At 35.1% G+C, this 19,474-nt stretch overlaps 1 protein-coding gene across 1 annotated transcript; it reads right to left on the bottom strand.

The window, feature by feature from the left end:
- Window positions 1-1,471: 1,471 nt before the first annotated feature.
- ASB9 (ankyrin repeat and SOCS box containing 9) lies at window positions 1,472-17,306 on the bottom strand. The gene is made up of 7 exons (XM_026666941.2): window positions 16,987-17,306; window positions 12,548-12,627; window positions 7,657-7,764; window positions 6,912-7,062; window positions 4,519-4,653; window positions 2,983-3,174; window positions 1,472-1,987 (listed from the first exon to the last, which is right to left on the bottom strand). Exons 1-7 carry the CDS (start codon window positions 17,078-17,080, stop codon window positions 1,863-1,865), a joined length of 885 nt encoding a protein of 294 aa, XP_026522726.1. The 5' UTR covers window positions 17,081-17,306; the 3' UTR covers window positions 1,472-1,862.
- Window positions 17,307-19,474: the final 2,168 nt, after the last annotated feature.

Here is a 19,474-nt window from a genome sequence, read left to right as displayed (position 1 = left end):
TAACGAACAGCCAATTGTGTAAACAATTAAGCTCCTAGTTTTTATTTTATTTATTTGATAATAAAATCAAAGCACATGTATAGATGTCAAGTGTATTGCACATATTGCAGTGGAGTAATTTCAGAAAACAACTAATCTATATTATTCTGTGAAATGGTATAAAATGGTAACTGCTGGCAGTAATGACCCTAGATAACAAAAAGGAATATAAATGTGAAGAAAATTGATACTAGCATGTTCAGCAATGTTCTTATATTTTCCTGATACAATTTTTTTGTTATTGATTTCTGGTTAATTATATTCCTCTCCCTCCCTGCTAAACTACACATATGTCTGTGGCCCGTGACAGTAATCTGCAATGGTATGCTCTACATTTTAAATATATAGAATTGCAGTATTCTTGTTTTTAAAAGCATGTTTCTATCACTGGTTAATTAAATTAAAATGTCAAACTCCAGTCTCCATTTTCCAGTTCTTTGCCTGTTCATTAGAGTAAATCCACTGAATCCAGTAGAATTTTTTTTTCTGAATAGACATGAGTCTGATACTAGTATACTCTGGGAAAGTTTTCTCTGTTGAACAAGCTTTCACTTTATCTGGTATTTTTCCACTTGTACTTGAACTCTGCTGATCACTAAAGCAAAAAAGTTTACATTATCACTTCTGAAAGCATTTTATTTAATCTGAGTGCAATATTACTGGACACCTGGATTGAGTCTGCAGCAAAGCTGATGGAAGATTGCCATCTTGTGGTTATAATTTGGAATATTTTTCAATAAATGCATGTAGAAAGTAGGATTTTAATTCATAGTAAAAAGACTTCATAAGCATCTTAACTGTCCAAAATTACTGTTATGAAGTAGGCAAAATATAAATTTATTGAAACAAATATGTCATATTGAATATGGCAATCTACTGCCCAGTAGACAGTATCACCAATTCAATTTGTTTAATCCAACTGTGACTATAAAGATTTTTAGCCATTTAGTTTCCCAAGTATTCCTCATAATTCAAACCGTAGGTCCACTTTTATGTTTCATCCCATTCTTCTTCAGTTTTTGTTTTCTCTCTATCACTACTTCAATAATCGAGCTGTACATGATCCACATGGCTCTGAATTTTGAGGGATCGGTGGGAGTGCCACCACTTGAGGGTTTTCTCTTTAAGGGATTAGTACTTTTTCAGTGCATTGGATTTCCTTGCCTCCCATGTGGCCCTTTATAACTCCTTTAACCAAATTCATTAATAAAATCTACCGCAAAATATGAGAGATTCTCTCACGCATTACTAAGGCCAACCAATTTCAGATGTTTTTGTGTGTATGCCTTTAAGCAGACAGGTCAATGACCCAGTCTAATTGAAATTTACCTAACTTTCCCTTTTTATGTATTTTAATTAAACTCAAGAAATCTAAACATGCCATGGAAAATGTTTGTGCCCATACCAGTTATTAGGAACACCACACTGCCAGTCTTTGTTAAATAATATAATTTCAATAATGAAAACTGTTAAGGATAATAATATTTTGTTGATTAGTTGTGGGACTATATCACAGAAAATTGTTAATAACAGTATACAGTATTGTATATGCTTGGCATCTTCTGTTTACTGTAGAAGCATTTATAACACACCTCAGATAATCAGCTATATGGAATTGAAATTCTGCTACAAGATCTTTACTTCTTTTTAATTTAGTTTTCAAATTTAGTTAATGTCCAAATATGAACAATTAAAATATGCAGGGGTAAACAAACTAGCCCTATTGAAAATCCTGATCAGGTATTTGGAATGTAAATTGTACAAACAATTTTTCCAGGAAGTAAAACTTGCACAGTACATTTCAGCAAGGAATATAACACTTTTTATAGATACAAAAGAAACTTCTTTAGCTCATCTGGTAACATAAGTTCACTAATTCTCTTTTTCTTTTTGACTCCCAAGTAACTCCGGATGCACAGGCGACATAACTGCATTAAGGAGAATGGCCCTAAAGAAAAAATGCCAAAAAAACACACAAAAATAATCTTAAAATCAGTTTTCTAAAGAATTCAAACTCGTTTTAGTTCCTTGCAATCCAGAATAACAATTATTTAATGAAAACATTTACTTCTCTACTGGCTATAAGAAGCAGAACATTCCAAACTATAACATATTAAATTATTCTTAGTTTGGTTATCCTAATCTAGAATAACTGTTGAAGATTAAAGTTAATCAGTCACAAAAAGCAGCTTAAAATAGATAATTAATCAAGTTTCTAAATCTGTGTTGATGGTGAGATTCATGTTTGTGACCTTTAAAGCAGTTACAGCAATATAATATCGTACAAATTGCAAAAGGTACCATATAATAATTTTTGTTTTAATTTGGAATTAAACAATCCTGTTACAGTACCAGTCAAAACAACTTACTACAACAGAATAAACTTTTTACAAATCTTGACTCACTTTGTGTCTTGGTTTTGAAAAATGCCATATATAATAATGTGTACAATCATGAATGGGTACACATTTACTGAGAATAAAAGTATTCTTAGCTAGAAATATATTATAAAACAGTTTCCTGCTGGAGATATATCCAGCAAAATATTCATATTAACACATACACATATTAGCTACAAAATTTTCCTTCTTTTTTGCACTTTCCTGTTGAACGATGTCTTTATTCAAATCTACAATGTGAACTATGATTGTAACACTATTAAAACTGAAACCATTCTTCCTTTTGTCTGAAAACTGTCTCACAGGAACTAATTGGATCTATCTCCATGTGCATTCCCTTTGACTATTATTAGGTTGCACCCACATTATGGCATTAGGAGCCGCACGGTTAGAGGAAATATTCACAATACTGTATGTGATAAGAGCACATTCTGGCACATTGATAAGAGTTAACAATACGATACAGATATGTCCATTCAAATCATGGCTCAGGTTCTTTACATACTGTACTCTGTGTTTGAAAGAAACCAAGGTTAACGGGCACCTTCTCTCTGCAGAAATATCTGCATAAGTGCACTGTTGGTTGGAACCAGCTCTATTGGCTTTTTGCCTTCTGCATTAACAGCCCTAGTATTTGCTCCAAAGTCAATGAGCAAATGGACCAAATCAACATTGGAGGTCCGAGCAGCTATGTGGAGAGGAGAATCCAGATCTTTTCCGCTATTTGCATCTGCACCTAAAACAAATGAGATAGAACTATTAAACAAACAGTAACTTATTTCTTTTGCTATCTCAGATCCATCTGAATAATTGCCAGTTCATAGATTCCCAAAGGAGCATAAGGCCTCCTAAATAATTATTTCTTAATCTGAAATAGCTTCAAACTGTTTAAATGCTGAGGTTTACTGCCAAAGTAATGTATCAATTGTATTAATCTGAAATGGAACATTAAGACTCAGTATCTTTAATGCAACACAGCAACGTGAGTTTTCTTTTTCTTTTCTTTTTTTTTTTTTTTTGCAGGAAGCTGTGACAGTTCATTCATTTTTAAATAATTTCAAATTGGTTTTTGTTTACAATGCATGTGTTTCCCCAAGGCTGTGGTTTTAAGGAAATGAAAAACTAACCAAATTCTTCAACCCTGACATCATTGCTAAAGAAAAGGACCTGAGAAGATATGGTTTTTACCACGGATGTCAAACTCACAGCGTCACGTTGCTGTCATATGACAATGCATGATTTTTTTTTTCCCCTTCGCAGAGCTGGGGTGGTCGTGGCCTGTGTCTGATGCATCCGGCCCGTGGGCTGCCAGTTTGACACCCCTGGATTATACAAACTACTGAGTACGTGGGATAAAGTTTTTTGTATATAAATCTAGAGAGGAAAATTCATTAATGTGCAGGAATATCTTGCCAGGGTTCTCAGCCAAACTGACAAAATCAAAAGAACTAGAAGCCACTGTGTTTTGGCAATTATATTTGATTAAGCTTGTTGATAACTCTATAGGAACCTGCTGCTTCACCATGAGTTCATTGTGGATATGTTCACTGTAATTTTAAATTAGTTAATTCTACCCAAATCAACATGTGGAACAAAGCAGGGTATGTTAATTACTACTAGGAATGTCTTTTAAAAGAAGGTTGTACACATTCATGAAAGATGAAGACAGTTAATAAATATTAACCAACATAACTATTACTTCTAATACCAAAGAGCAGTATTCTGAGAAACATGAGTAAGAGAAATGCACTCCCTCTTGCTGCATTCTTCCTGCTTCTGAGCTTCCCCTAAGCACCTGGGATTGGTCAGTAGGGAAGAAAGCTGAATTTACTGAGACTTTAGTCTGATCAAATATGGCTCATCTTCTTCTCTTCCAGCATAGCTAAATTAAGAGGGGAGGTGTCTGGATGGATAAATTGGAGAGAGATACAGTTGTAGTGTTGTATTGCCCTAGTCACCATACCCTTCCCTCTCCATCAAAATACAATCTACAAATACTACTGACTTCCCAGAGCTACTCAAAGACATTTTCAGGCATGCAAAATGATTTGTTGATATTATATATCTTTTAGTGAATTACCTGACTCAAGTAACTTTTTGGCACATTTCAACTGTTGATTTTCACAAGCGACATACAGTGGAGTTCCAAGATGCTTTATGTTATGGTCAATACTGACTCCATTGGATAGAAGAGTTTCCACACATTTGGTGTGACCTTCAAAGGATCACAAGAAATTAAAAATTAAATTCAAACCCAAAACTGGACCCCAGCTGTTTACACTTGAAAAGTGAACAAAAACTCACTGGTTTTTATAAATGACTGAAACTTCAAAACTTTTTCCACTTTCTCTCTCTGGCCAACCTTCTTCCATTATAGTTATGGGTTCATACTGAGGTCCTTCACAGTCCATGCCATCTGGCTATGCAAAAGTGGCTGAACCAGTGAAGAAGGACCCTAAACGGTACTTAATGTGTAGTTCTTCCATTGGTCAAAAATTGTAACCACCACCACAGGACAAAACTCCAACAGCATCAGAATAGCAATTCAGGCTTTGTTGAGCAGCAGTCTCATCTTAGCAGAGTGACAGTTTTGCCTTCCAATTGAATCCTATCACTGTCAAGGCATGAGGGTTTTCCAGCTGAGAACCAAGAGTTTATGGAATGCGGGACCTCAGGATAGAGCATCAGAGCTTCTTCCTTTCACATTTTACTATTACAAGGCTTGAACCTTCAACCATTAGGGAGTAGGAAGACAGAATCACTATCCTGATTTCCAGATTGGGCAATAAGACACCTCTTGATTTGACTGGATGAAGGAAAGTCATCTCAGAAATCTACTGGTGATGGTCAGATTCCTTCAGAACCTATTCCTCTCCTGTACCCTAACCTCTTTAATTTCCAAGATGAACAAAACATTATTATATAAATGCAAAATACCTACATTATATAAAAAGGAGAGTTTGAGCCTTCAACCTGCCCCAACTGCATTTTAAGGAAAGCAATTGGGGATTGGTTTTTCCAACAAGTGAACCAAAAAGGAAACTAAATGCTGGTCAGGAGATCCTCAGTCATTGTCTTGAAAATATCACCAGCGGGGGAGGGATAAGACAGCAACAGAGACCAATTCTTCATTGGTCGGCTATGAGGGCAGCTTTTATATCAACATACATTGCTCTGGACTCAGAAAATATTACTGTTGCTACGAAGACAAGCTTTACAAGCCCACTTAGGCAGCTAGGCTGTGGAGCCAGAAATCCTTGTCAATATACTAAAAGCAATTTTATGTCTTGGTAGCAATACAGGTAGTCAACTTGACAAGTGACTCATTTTTATGATGATTGTGGTGTCCTGGGGTCATGTGATCCCCTTTTGCAACTTTCTGACAAGCAAAGTCAAATAGGGAAACCAGATTTACTTAACAACTGTGTTACTAATTTAACAACTGAAGGGATTTGGCAAAACCTTAACAAAATTGGAAAAAAAAAAGATGTAAAAAGATGTAAAATTCAACAAATTTCTCACTTAGCAACATAAATTTTGGGCTAAATTGTGGCCGTAAGTGAAGGACTATCTGTATATCAATAATAACATTTAAATGTAGTCTTCCCAAAGATAAGAGAAATTGTAACCAATATTAATGTTCATATTTGGGGGAAAGAGCAGCTGGGGGTTTCCACCCAAGGATTTGTGGAAGTTAAAAGAGATCCAGACCCCTTTTGGAGTCACACTGCTAAGTCAACAGTGTTAGGAAGCAGGGAATATTTATTTCCAGTTCAGCAGCAAGTTTTAGAATTCAATAAAGAACAAAAATCCTATAGAGCAATTTCAAATCCTCTTCTGTAGCTCAGATAAACAGGAAGAGTGAAGACTTTTGTCTCCTTTTCCCCTTCTCTCCAACATTGGATGAGCCAGACTGCAAAAGACCAGACTACTGCTGAGTTTGTTTTTCCCTTTTGTTTTGTGTGGAGTGAAAATACAGAAATTTTTGTTGCTAAGGGATCTGCAGCAGCTGAAGGCAGAGCATTGATTTAGCTTGATGTTTTCCAGCATTTGAAACCTGTGGTAGGTGGAGATATTAAAACTGAAATGATGTCAAAATGTTCTGACTAAAGATGAAATTTTAATGCTATGACTGAAGGATGAGGAAGTGATGGGCTTTCCAGATTAATTGCAATGTTCCATGTTCTTCAACATTGCTCTTGAGGTTGAGGTTGCTGGGAATGGCTACTCTGTACCACATGAGGGGCCACAGATTCTCCAGCTCAGATATTATTAGTTGTAACACCCCTAGATATTTGTTTTATAGTCCAAACAACAGATAGCTAACATTTGGTTATAGAATATTCATACAACAAACAGACATTTGTGGATTTGTATAGAATCTGTGTGGAATGAAACGATGAATATATCATTTCACAAAGTTGTACCTCTCTTGTTTCCATGGTATATAGGTAAATATGCTGACAAATTTACCTCTTTTAGCAGCTTCATGGATGGGGGATGCCAGGTCACAAACTGGATGTGGGCTGGCTCTGTGTTGCAGTAACAGGTTCAAGCAGTCAACGCTACCACTGACACAAGCATTGAACAAAGGTGTGTTCCAGTCAATAGTAGTGGCATTTACCTAAAGGGAAAAAAACTGGTACTGTAATACTTTATTTGTAAACATGTTGGAAAATTTTATAGAATACTAGAGGAAAATTGTTTTGCAGTGAAATTTTATTATCATAGTACCTTCATAAATATACTTTAATAAAAAATAAATATATGCCACTAATTGGATTGAAGACAAAATAGGATCTGTGCTCTTTTAAACATTGTCAGTCCTGAGTGGGTGGGTGTGTTTGTGTGCGTACAAATGAGTGTTTCTGAGCATTGACAGAAAGTACATTTCTCATCTTGTTCCAACATAGATAAAATGAGATGACATTTGTCACACTTTAATCCCCTTATTCACCTTTCTTCATAAAAGGAAAATACTGTTAATTAGTAGCAACAAACAGATAGCAAAAGCACTTCTAGCACAATAATCCTGATTTGGGTTTATTCGGAATAATAATATTAGGAATCAGATTATTTTCCCCCAGTATTAGTTGGGAAAAGTGTACAAAGAAATCACTGGCACAATTTACATTCAGTAGCTAAGCTACCAAGGCAGTCTTTAGAAATTATTTCTCTTTCTTTCATGCACTATAACTCTAGATATTTGAATACTTACATTGGCCCCATGTTTTAATAAGACACTGACACATGCAGCATGTCCTCCTAAGCAAGCTTCATGGAGAGGAGTTACACAATCTGTTGTTCTAAAATTCACACTAGCTCCCTGTTACAATAACAAAAATCATAGTTAGAGAGGGATCCCAGATGTTCTTTGCAAATCTTTGCAAATTCATATTACTGAAAATTAGATCTACTGTTTCCACCAGTAGATTAACCCATTATTTGGGTTTTAAGTAACAACAGGCCATTATAATTTGGAAACTATAATATAGTTGAACATATTTAAAATGTGCTAATTTCCCTCAGCAATATTATCTCTACTGAATGCAGACTTTTCCCAAATACTGTTACAGTATACTACGGCAGAAATATATGGGAAACTATCTGCTTTGCAAATGTCAAGCCTCAATGAAAATCCTAATGGAAGGATACTCTTGGACTCAGATCTTGGTCCCAAATTTTCTACTAGTGAAATGATCACAATGCAAGTTGAATATTGGATCAAAAGGAAGTGTAAAATTAAAGAAGGGACTTATCATTTATGGTGGACATGTTAAAGCAAAGAAATTTTGGAGTAAGATTCATATTTTAATACAGAAAATTCTTAAAAGGAAGATAAAGATGAAACCAGAAACTTTTTTGGGGGGTATAATGGAAAAAGACTTGGAGAAAAAATTCAGAACTTTGATCTTATATATATGTTAACAGCAGCAAGACTACCGTACACACAAAAATGGAAGGACATTTTGGTTCTCACCATGGATGAATGGTGCAGAAGCTGATGGAGTTGGCAGAGATGGCTAAATTGACTATTTTGATGAAAGAAAATACTGTAAGTACCTTTGTTGCCACATGGAGACCGCTTCTGAACTTTGTGCTTGAGTGGAAAAAAATGAAACTTTGATTTTGTGTTTACTGATATGTGTTTATAAAAATGGCTAGTTTATATTACTATGGAAAAAGAAAAAGTAGTGGTTTGATGTTAATGTTTTATTTTACTGCAACAGAGGGAGTCGGAAATCAACTTTTTTTTTTTTTCCCCAGCCCTTCCTCACTTCTATTTCCCCCCTTTTCCCTCATTGTCTTCCTATTTTCTTTTGTATTTTGTATCTTATTTTATAATCTAATAAAATTTTCTGACAAAAAATATTGGATCAAAAGTTCTTTGGCCTGATCAACCTCTTGACAGAATCTTAACATGAACTTTTATCATTCTTTTTTTACTAACCATATATATGACTCACAGACGGACACAATACAGAAGCCTGATGATGGCAGATGAGATTCTGCTGAAACGTTGCTACAACTTTAAAAGAACAACTACAATGCGTGGGAAAATACCGAACCAAGCCGAACACCATACATGTAAGTACCCGAAAACTTATATATATATATATATATATATATATATATATATATATATATATATATGTGTATGTGTATATGTATATGTATATGTATATATGTATGTATGTATGTATGTATATATATATATATATATATATATATATATATATATATATATATATATATATATATATATATATATATATATATATATATATATTAAAAAAACTGGCATAAAACAATAGCCCATTTTAAGACACAAAAGGATAGAGAAGATAGTTTTGTCCTTCCGTTCACCTCACCACTAACCATGAATGTTAGTCAGACAGTAATCCAAATACTACTTACAGACATAATGGTAGGGGTAGAGTGAAAGGTCTGTTTCCATGTTTAAGGTTAGAGATGAAATGCTTATATGTTATGTCTAAATAAAGCTAAAATTTGCTTCTGTCAACAGCATACAGAGATTCCATCTTTTTCAAACTGTTCATTAGTATATTTTTAGACTACAACCTGACATTTAAAATACTGCTCTTCTGCAGTTATCTGGAAGTGGAGTTGAACTTTATAAAAGTTATCTGCTCAAAAATGCATTTAATTTAACAATAGTTCTAGCTAACATTAATTAAATACTTTCACTTTTGACATCAGCCTGTTTTACCTTTCCTGTACATCTGAGCTGAGAGAGTAGTGATGAATAGCCCTGATATGCCTCTCTAGGGCTTTCTAAAATTGACATGTGTCAAGATCCACATTCCACCACAACTACCACTACTACATGGAGAAGAAAGGCTTGATTTATTTCTTCTCATCATTTTATTTTGTTTTTTTCAAAAGCATGAAAGTATGGATTCAAAAAAGGCAAAAAGAGAAATTAAGTCACTCAAGTTCTCTGAAGCCTTCAAAATAAAACAATATTTACTTACAAATATAGTTTTATTTAAATTGATTGATTTATTTGCAAATTTTCAGTGACCAGAAGTCCACAGTCTACAGCCTCAGAGCAGATGGCTGCGTTGAAAGCTCCTCAAAAATCATGTTTAAGTGTCTTTTAATATTTTCAAGTGTCTTTTAATGTGAAGGAAGAAGAAATTAATATATTCACAGAAATTAATTTTAATTAAATCCTGATTGATCACATGTAATTCAGTTCTGACTTCCACTATGTTTATGGGTGCATTTTTAGCAAATCATTGAAAACTTGAGTGCTCAACTGTTTCCTCTGTCAAAAAGACCTATTCTTCCGGATTAGGTGAAGAAGAACCTATACAATTATATTGCATTTTAATAAATTTTTACATGTTTTACTTTGTATTTTTCTACAAATGACTCGGCAAATCAGGACAGAATTTTACAGAATCTATACTTTTTTCTCAGCTATACTTTTTTGTTTCCCACCTAGCCTATTCATGTTAAAGATGAAATGTCAAGCATGGATGTACCGTATTTATCGGCGTATAACACGCACAGGCGTATAACACGCATCTTCATTTTAAGAGGGAAATTTCAGGAAAGCGCCCGTTTCACCCCACTCCCACCCCGCGCGCTTCAATCCACAGTGTCCCATTCTGCCTGCCTGCCTGCCTGCCTTAGTTTCTGGTTGTTTGGGAGCAGCTTCGGCTGAGAATAATAACTATTCGCCTCTTTTACTCAGCCGAAGCTGTTCGATTCAACCATTAACGAAGGCAGGCAGGCAGGCAGAACGGAGCACTGCGGGCGGGCGGGCGGGCGGGGTGGGGGTGGGGAGAAACGGGCGCTTCAGGGAAGCCCCCGCTTCTTTGAAGCAGTTTCTTCCTGTGCTGGTGGAGGAGCGAGAGAGCGACTGACAGAGCTGACCCAGAGAGAAGGACAGGCTTCGGTTGCTTCCTCCCTCCCTTCTTTCATTTGTGTCCTTGATCCCGATCCCAGCAGCATTCACGAAGGCTTCTTAACATTATATCGGCGTATAACACGCATACATCATTTGCCCCCTATTTTCAGGGGGAAAAAGTGCGTGTTATACGCCCGATAAATCTGAGTAAGTTATTTTTACACACCACAATGAAATCAAAATGCATGAATGCCACATAATAGCTATAACAAAATGAATCTGCAAGGAACTCCAAGGTTTTTCAAGGATTGCTGCTTTTCCCCATATTTTTTTAATTTCTGCATGAAGAAGCTCATTCACCAATTGAAATGTTATCCCTATGTGAATGGTAGTCCAGGTAGTCCTCACAATCACAATTGGGTCCTGAACTTCTGTCAGCAATGTGTCATTAAGTGAACTGTAACTGATTTTACCATTTTTGCTGCAATTGCTAAGCATCTCATGTTGTTGTTAAATGAACCCCACTGACTTTGCTTGTTAGAAGCCCTCTGTGAAGGTCACAAGTGATGATCACATGACCCAAGGTAACAAATGATTATCATATGGGATATTGAAATTATCATAAATAGATGTTGGCTCCTGAATTCTGATCATGTGGACACAAGGACTAGTTGTAAGTCACTTTTTCAGCACTGCCATAACTTCAGACAGTTATTAAACAAATTGTGATAAATTGAGGACCATATGTACCCACATATAAGCTCAACCAGAGATACCATGGAATTTTTGAATGAGTGTCTGAAGACTGTAAGGATTTAGTTGGGGCCAAACAAGCTCAAATTAAGAATGAGGTGGTCATAAACGCAGCAGTCATAAAGTGAATGCAGTGGTGATAAAGTGAAACCATTGTTAGCTATGGCACGTTTTTGCTGAAAAACCGGAAAAAAATACTAGTTTGGACAAATATATAAAATATATGACTGCGGAACACTGCAAACAGGCACAAATGTGAGCCTGATACCTGATATGCAGTCACATAACTACAAGAGAGGTGGCCATCAGAACTTCAGAACTGGGTCATAAGAACCTTTGGGGTGGGTATCCATTGTAACTTTGAAAGGTCACTAAGCAACTGATCATACACTGAGAACTCTCCATACTCCTATTCCAAAGTCACATCATTGGTTACCAAACGGCTACTATGTTCAATTCAAAGTGCTGGTTATAATGGGTAGGTTTTTTTTACAGCAGAGCTCTGGGAGATATCTTGAAATATCTCTCTAAATTTGAATGTGCCACCTGCACAGTCATTTAGTGAACACCAGTTGTTGGTCCATTCCCTCCAACCTGTAATGAATGGATGGTATGGATCATATAACAAGCCACAGTAGTGGCCCCATTTTATGGAACAGTCTCCTCCTCAAAACTAAGGATGGTCCTAACTCTGCAATTACTTTGTGAGCAGGCAAAATTCTGGCCCTCAGATTGTCAATGGCACCTTTGATGTACTAATATTTTTAATGATGTGCATGTATATGTATAAATAAAAATGACAAAGTTAGCTTTAATTATTGTAAAGAGAGAGAGAGAGAATACTGCAATACAGATCTCCTTGAAGTCAAAGCACAGTAAACCTTATATCCTTACAGTGTGAAGTATAAAGCCTGTCTTCAGAAAAGTATTTAATGATCAGGATGAGCAAAGATTGATCTCCTTTCTATCACCATACCTGATTGATAAGTTTCTTCAGAGCAAGTAGTCTCCCATGAATGGATGCTTCATGTAAAGGAGACCAGTCAGAGACAAAATCTGTATGAAGATGGAGAAAAAGGATATAATTCAATTAGTATATCTCTATACTTGAATTTAGATAATACCTTAATAAAGCTCCCACTACCTAAGGGATTTTCAAAGATTATATGCATCTATTGGTTTCAATGTGATTAAATACTTTATACTACTTCAATAAGCAAATGCAATTATATGCTATTGTCTGACAGGTCATTCTTATCTTAAGCCCCATATAACTGGGGGGGACGGGACACCAAAAATATCACACTTAGTGAAACAGATAAAAGCCAGTCATCAAGATGACTGCTGCCATTTCTGTGCCTTTTGCTATGCTGCTCATTTTATTTGGTTGCCTACTGTGGGAAAAACAATTTATAAAAAAGGCACAGCTTTTTTTGCCTCCAACAAAACTAAAAGAAGGTAAAACCCCTTAACTATAACAGATTTCATACATGGCCTTAGGGTAGGAATTATACACATGACATAAGGCAGGAATGAGTTTCCAGTCCGCTCCTGATTACCACATCAAGAATTCTGAATGTGAACTGCATTTGGGGCATATCAATTTCAATGGGTAGACCCCATTCACACACTCGATTCCATATGTAAACATGGGCAGGGAGGTGGACTTGTCAAACATTTGCACATCTAATTTATTTATATTTAGTTACATTAAGAACAGCTCTGATTCCACTTAAGATCTTATATTCCGGATTTCTTTCCATTTCTAGAGCCAATGTATTAGACCCATGACCCATGTTTTCTGTTCCCACTTATATCACAAAATACCTAATTGTGACTTTGCTCCTACAGCAACACCTAAACAACCATCTCTCCTCTATCATCTAAATGCTATGTCTAAGCTGGTTTTTCTACAAGGGCTTAACACAGTGTCTGAGTTGCTACATTGCATATGAACTCAGCCTACAACTAATCTGAAGTTTCTTGCTACATAAAACAGAGTAGTTTATTTATAAGTTCTATCTTCCTTTCCTTCATTTTTCTCCTTTTCATTGATGTCAAAATTTAGAATCTAAATTCCTTGGTATATGGGTGAGTAAAATTCTGTGTACTATTTGATTCTAAGTAACAGATTTAATGGCAGTATAGTATTAATACAACATATCGAAAAGTTATTGTAAATTTTTCCAAAAGAATGTCCAACAGTTGGTAATGACTATGTTTCTGCTCAGTTGGATGATAAAAATGAAAAATTGCATTTCCTATCTGATACTTCATTTTCATGTTGTGTTAGATAATTAATGTAAATGCTAAACAAACATAATTCAGCAATAAAGGCTAACAAGAAATGCAGATCAGCAAAAATGTTGTCCCTCTTATTTACATGAATAGGAATTAAAAGGATCTTTCAATTTCACATCTCTTCAATAATTTTAAATGGTCTTTTCCTTTAAGCATGAACTTGGATAGTATGGCCTCATTTTTTTAAAGATAAAATGTTCATGGATGTTGTTTTTTTGGTGAAGTGAATTAAATGATAAGATGACCCCATTCAACTCAATTTTCTTTCAGATTTGTGGCCTTTCTAATTTCAATATTTTATTATTAATATATTATTTTATTAGTAATATAATAACTAATATATATCATTCATTATTATTAATTCCAGCACAGATGCAGTGCTGTTGAATGAATATCAGCTATCACAATGACAGATTACTTGATGCCCACATGCATGTAAGATTTCAATTCCCATCACTCCCAATCGTCATATAAACTATAAGTACAGGGCTTGATTTGGATGTGAGGGCGAACTGGCTGCAACACTGTCACTCCACTTATCACCAGGGTTGATATGACTAATCTGGCTGGCTAGGCAGGTGTCCCGTTCTTCCCTTACATCCTTCCCAAAGCTGTGTGCTGGATGGAAAAGGAGGACCATCCCAGGAGTGTACTGATCTTCAGTCAAGGGTATATAATAGCTCCAAACGAGCTATAAATACAGGACTTAATATCAGTGGTAGTAGGTCTGAGCTCTCATCATTTACCTTTTATAGATAATTAACTTCCAGAAAACAAAGTCCCTCATCATGAGGAGGATCATATGCTATGTTAGTTAAAGTAGGGGAGTTATAAGGTCAACAGCACAGCTGATTTCATGGAGAAAGGTTTTCAAATAAAAGTGTGTGTTGAGGTTTCAATAATTAAGCATAGCTACAAAATTAGTCTTGCTCCTGGTTAAAGGAACAGGCATTGTGCCAATAGTTCCAGCTCAGTCAAAATAAATGAATTAAAAAATGCGTTCAAAAAGGGCACTGAATTTGGTGAAACAGCTTTGTATTCTGCGGCTATTATTTGCATAGGCAAAAAGTGTTAACAAACCCACTCATGCCTTCCCAACATGTCTCTTGTTAAAGATGCAAAGTCAGCGCTTCATTTTTATATCCTCGCTTTAGCCCAATAATACCCTGGGATGATTCCATCAGCGTATCCAAACTACAGACTTACATTAAAATAACAAGAAAAATGTAAAAAAAATAGTTACTTTGAAGGATTTCTGTCACAAGACAAAATGTACAAAAATGATTTCTTTGGGTGTAATCTGTACTGGAAGTATTAGAGATATGTTTTAGCATGTAATTTACTTTTGCTAAAAAAGAAGCAAGAACCTGGGTCTGAAGAAATTTTAAAAGGCAGTTACTTTCTATAGGGGTATAAAATTTTATAATTTGATTATTCTTAGGTATAACATATATATTTACATTCAGTTTACAAGATAGTCCTTGTTTAATTCCTGACATTTCATGTAAAATGCAGTAAGTTTTACATGCTACACAGAGGGCAGCTAAGTTTCATATTGATGTAAAATATTTTCAAGATGGAAGAAACATATTCTTGTACTTATATTTAAGAGTTGATTATATTGGTTGGTTTTCAATCTTTTCTTTTTATGGGTGCTATAAAGTAGCTTTTAGCTCAATGGCACTCATACTAAAAATATAAAGCATCATCAGTGAACATCATACATGTGAGAGTCACCAGCTGGTATCTACGGGATGCAAAAGTTAAATAATACATAGTTTAAAATCGGTATTTTTAATGGCTGATATTTTGTTAGATTACCAGATCACCAATTCTGACAATATTGTAAGGGTTGAACCACATATATATGGTACTTATAAACTACTCCCATTCAAACTATTTGTGTCCATACCACAAATTCAGCTTACCATTGTGGTTTGTCTGCTAGGTATAAGAATTGTGTGCATGTACAAATTTTACATAGAAACCTTCCTGTAATTTTTAGAAATTATTTAGAAGATTTAACATAGCAGAAATTTTAACATAGCAGAAGTTTTAACATAGAAATATATGAGCATTTTTCTCTTAACGTTTAAGGATGTAAGGACTCAGAAAAAATCTGAGACTGAAGAATGGAACACTTTTTCTCATTTTTTTTTAAAATCCTCCATCTCATATCTTTACTCTGAACTCCTTATGTTTCTCAGATGTTACAATCTTCAGGGATTTGAGGGGGTGGTGGAATAAAATATTTCTGACGACTGAATATAAAGTGACTATTCTCCATAGAAGTTTCTAGATCTGTAAAAGTGCCACAATTCAGATTTTTTTCCTCCCACTTTTAATTTTTTTGCTTTATTTTTTCAACCTGTTTAATATATAACTTTTGAACTAAAATGCATTTCAGATTATATGACTCAGATTTAAATTTACATAAACACCTATTACTGAAATGATAAATTGAATATGTATAACCCTAAGTAGGAATAACTACTAAGGTTAACTTATTTTCTGTTGCAGAAAATCAGTATGTTTGCTGAAAGCACTGAAGCCCCATTGAAATTCGACATAAACTGCAGATCACAAACATATCATAGTAATTATTGCATGTGCATGCTGCCATTTTTAGTAATATATTTTTTAAAAAATAATTGCAAACAGAAAGTCACCAGTGAGACATTGGGGGAATGCGAAGGTCATTGTTGCTGCAATTCCAATATTACACTGAAATAATTATCCCTAGCTGTGAAAGATAAACGAACTCTAATATTATTCAAATCAGCATACATACGGTGAAAAGAGGACCCTGAAGGATATTGTTCAAATTATTATGCCAATTAATCAACATTCTCATATTTGATGGTGATGCTATGAAGCAATGCAAAAGTCAAACAGATAATGCAGTTTACATTTCTAAATCCCCAGACTTAAAAAAATATCTGTATATTAGCAACTCGTTGCATGTTCTTCTGTTTTCTGCATTTAATCATTTCTATTGATTATTCTCTCTGCTGAAAAAACATTTATTCTAAAGAAATAAATTCTGCTAACTGCTAACTTCTCTGGCTTTTTCACTTCGGCTATGAAACTGCAGATAAGAGCGTGTTTACTTACCACCCATCAGTGGATTAAGTAGATAGCGTGGAAGAGTGACTCTTCCTGAACTTCGAAATAGGCAAAGGCCGGTAATTTCTTCTTCCACATCCATTGCAATACTGGGCTACAGTTATTCCACTTCACAGTTGAGATCATGAGAGTTCAAATTCCAACTTGCCTCTTTTAAAACAAACCAACCAACCAACCAAAAACAAAATCAACTCAGATTCAAGTTCCATGAGTTATTTATTAAGGGATTTCTGCCGTTACTGTCAACAGTGACCAAAACACATAGACATTTTCAGAACACCTCTTCCATTGACTGAATAAAAAAGAACAAGAAGATTTAAGACACACAGAACGAAGTGAGGAGTATAGGTGATGTCATATCCTTTCTAGTACCATATCCAATCAGCACGCCTCCCCTCTGTTTTTATAAGAAAGTAACTTCTCAGTTGCCAACAAAACAAGACAGAAAGAACTAGTTTAACTTGTTCAGCTAAGTCTGCCTTCAGGGGATTTATAACAGAAAAGGGGAAAAGGGAGGGAAGGGAAAGAGACATTTTAGTACCATCTATTCTGCTTTTATTACAAAGCATACATTATGTTATTTTCAGACATAGAAGCATTGACATTCAAAAATATACAGAAATGGCAAACTATCCTTTTTCACAAAAAAATTGGACACCATTAGAGGGTGAATATTAAAGCCATATGTTTGAAAAACTAAATTTTCAATGTTATGATTCCTCTTACAGTTTTTCTGATCCTCTCATCGTCTTGTATTTGGGCTAAAGTCTCAGCATACCTACCCACTTCTTGCAAGGGTATGTCACTGGAAGCTAATGGGAGTTGTAGTGCAAATGCATCTGGAAGGAGGCAGGATAGGGAAGGCTGCTTTTTGTGCAAAAAATAAATTAAAAAAATAGAAATCCAGAGTATTCACAAAGACTTCTCAATTAATTGGAATATTTCATGTTCTGTGCTAATTAAGTGTGAAGATAATCCACAAAAGGACAGAAGAAATGCCATGGAACCAATGCATCCATTCACATCTAATTGTAACATTGCTCAAAGAACAAAAGTTCATGTATGAAGGAGGAATGGACAAAGCAAGGATAATTTGCAAGGATGGAAAAATATGGCAAAATATAGGGATGTAAGATAGTTTTTAATGTTGTTGCTTTTTTCTTTTAGCAGGACTTTAATTTATACAGCTTAATATTTCCAATTCCTTTTCTGCACTCTGAATAATGTTGCCTGTTCTGAAAAAATATAGTGTGATGTGTGTCTATATAGATCATGTAATTTTGCCCTTCAGCCAAACATCTATCCATGTTATTCATTGTGTAGTCAGTATGATATATGGTATCTAAAAGAAGAAAATAGTGTTTAGTAGGCTTACTAAGTTGGTGAAGCATTTTGGAGACACTTCTGGCAAATTCTTAACCATGACAAGAAAACAGGTTGCCCACTCATAATCTTAGACTACCTGCTTGACTTATTGAGAGGTTGATTGAGTATGAGACAAGCCCCCCAAAACATTCAGTCATTTTCTCCAAACTAGAAAATACAGACCATTCATTATTTTCATTTCCAGCCCTCTTTTTTTACAGCCACGCATAGACAAATTGCCTAATAACAAATGCAATCTCTCTCTCTATATATATATATAAAAGCAAAATATCAGTCACACTTCATCACAAAATCTCCAAAACTACAAACTTGAAATTTGGCACATACGTTCCTCTTGGCTTCTAGGTGCTCACTAAGAAAGGATTTTTTTGAAATGACCATCAGAGTATTTTGTATATTATTATTAACATGCTCTGATGCTAAGGAGTTCTCCCGCTCCCCACCTGAAAAGAAATCTGTTCCAAATGCAAAACACAAGCAAAGGAGGAGTTTCAATTTCAGTTTCACAACAGCAACCAGCTTTAGTAAAGACTAGTTGAGCTAAGCCACACCCAGGCTCCTTGCTGTCTACTTGCTGTCTACTTGCTCACACAGCAAATACTGTTTCAGTTTCCATGTTTCAGTTTCTAAATAGCCCTCAACTCTCTCACACACTGACAGGACCGATTGATGCTGGTAGGCAGAAACTCAATTTTTCCCCTTATTTTTCTCCCCAAAAACTAAGGCCAATCACATAATTTCGTAGCAAAGCATCAGTATAGAACTAATCTTAAAATAATACAGGAAAACAAGAAAATCAACATATGCTAAAGGAATAAATAAGAAAGCGTTCTGTTGTGCTACCAGATACAAGAAATGGCAGTAAAGAGATAGTGCCTAATATCTTTGTTTCATCTGATAATTGTTCAGATTTTCTCAGCTCAGATATGGTAGCCCTAATACAACTGTGTTGAAGAAAATTCAGGTAATCTGAAGAGGTGAATACGTGAAATACTTTCATGCAAGCACAATTAGCATAAACAAGAAAAAAGGAGACTTTTTCCCAACACAGTATCTTTCCTAGGTAATCTTTCCTGATGCAGTCCCAAAG

The sequence above is a fragment of the Notechis scutatus genome, chromosome 5, assembly GCF_049901735.1.
Source record: "Notechis scutatus isolate UNSWTSFEM ecotype Mainland chromosome 5, rNotScu1.2, whole genome shotgun sequence".
NCBI classification, from domain to species: Eukaryota; Metazoa; Chordata; class Lepidosauria; order Squamata; family Elapidae; genus Notechis; species Notechis scutatus.
Note: the sequence above shows the minus strand (reverse complement) of the source record. Positions and strands in the feature narration are given on the sequence as shown.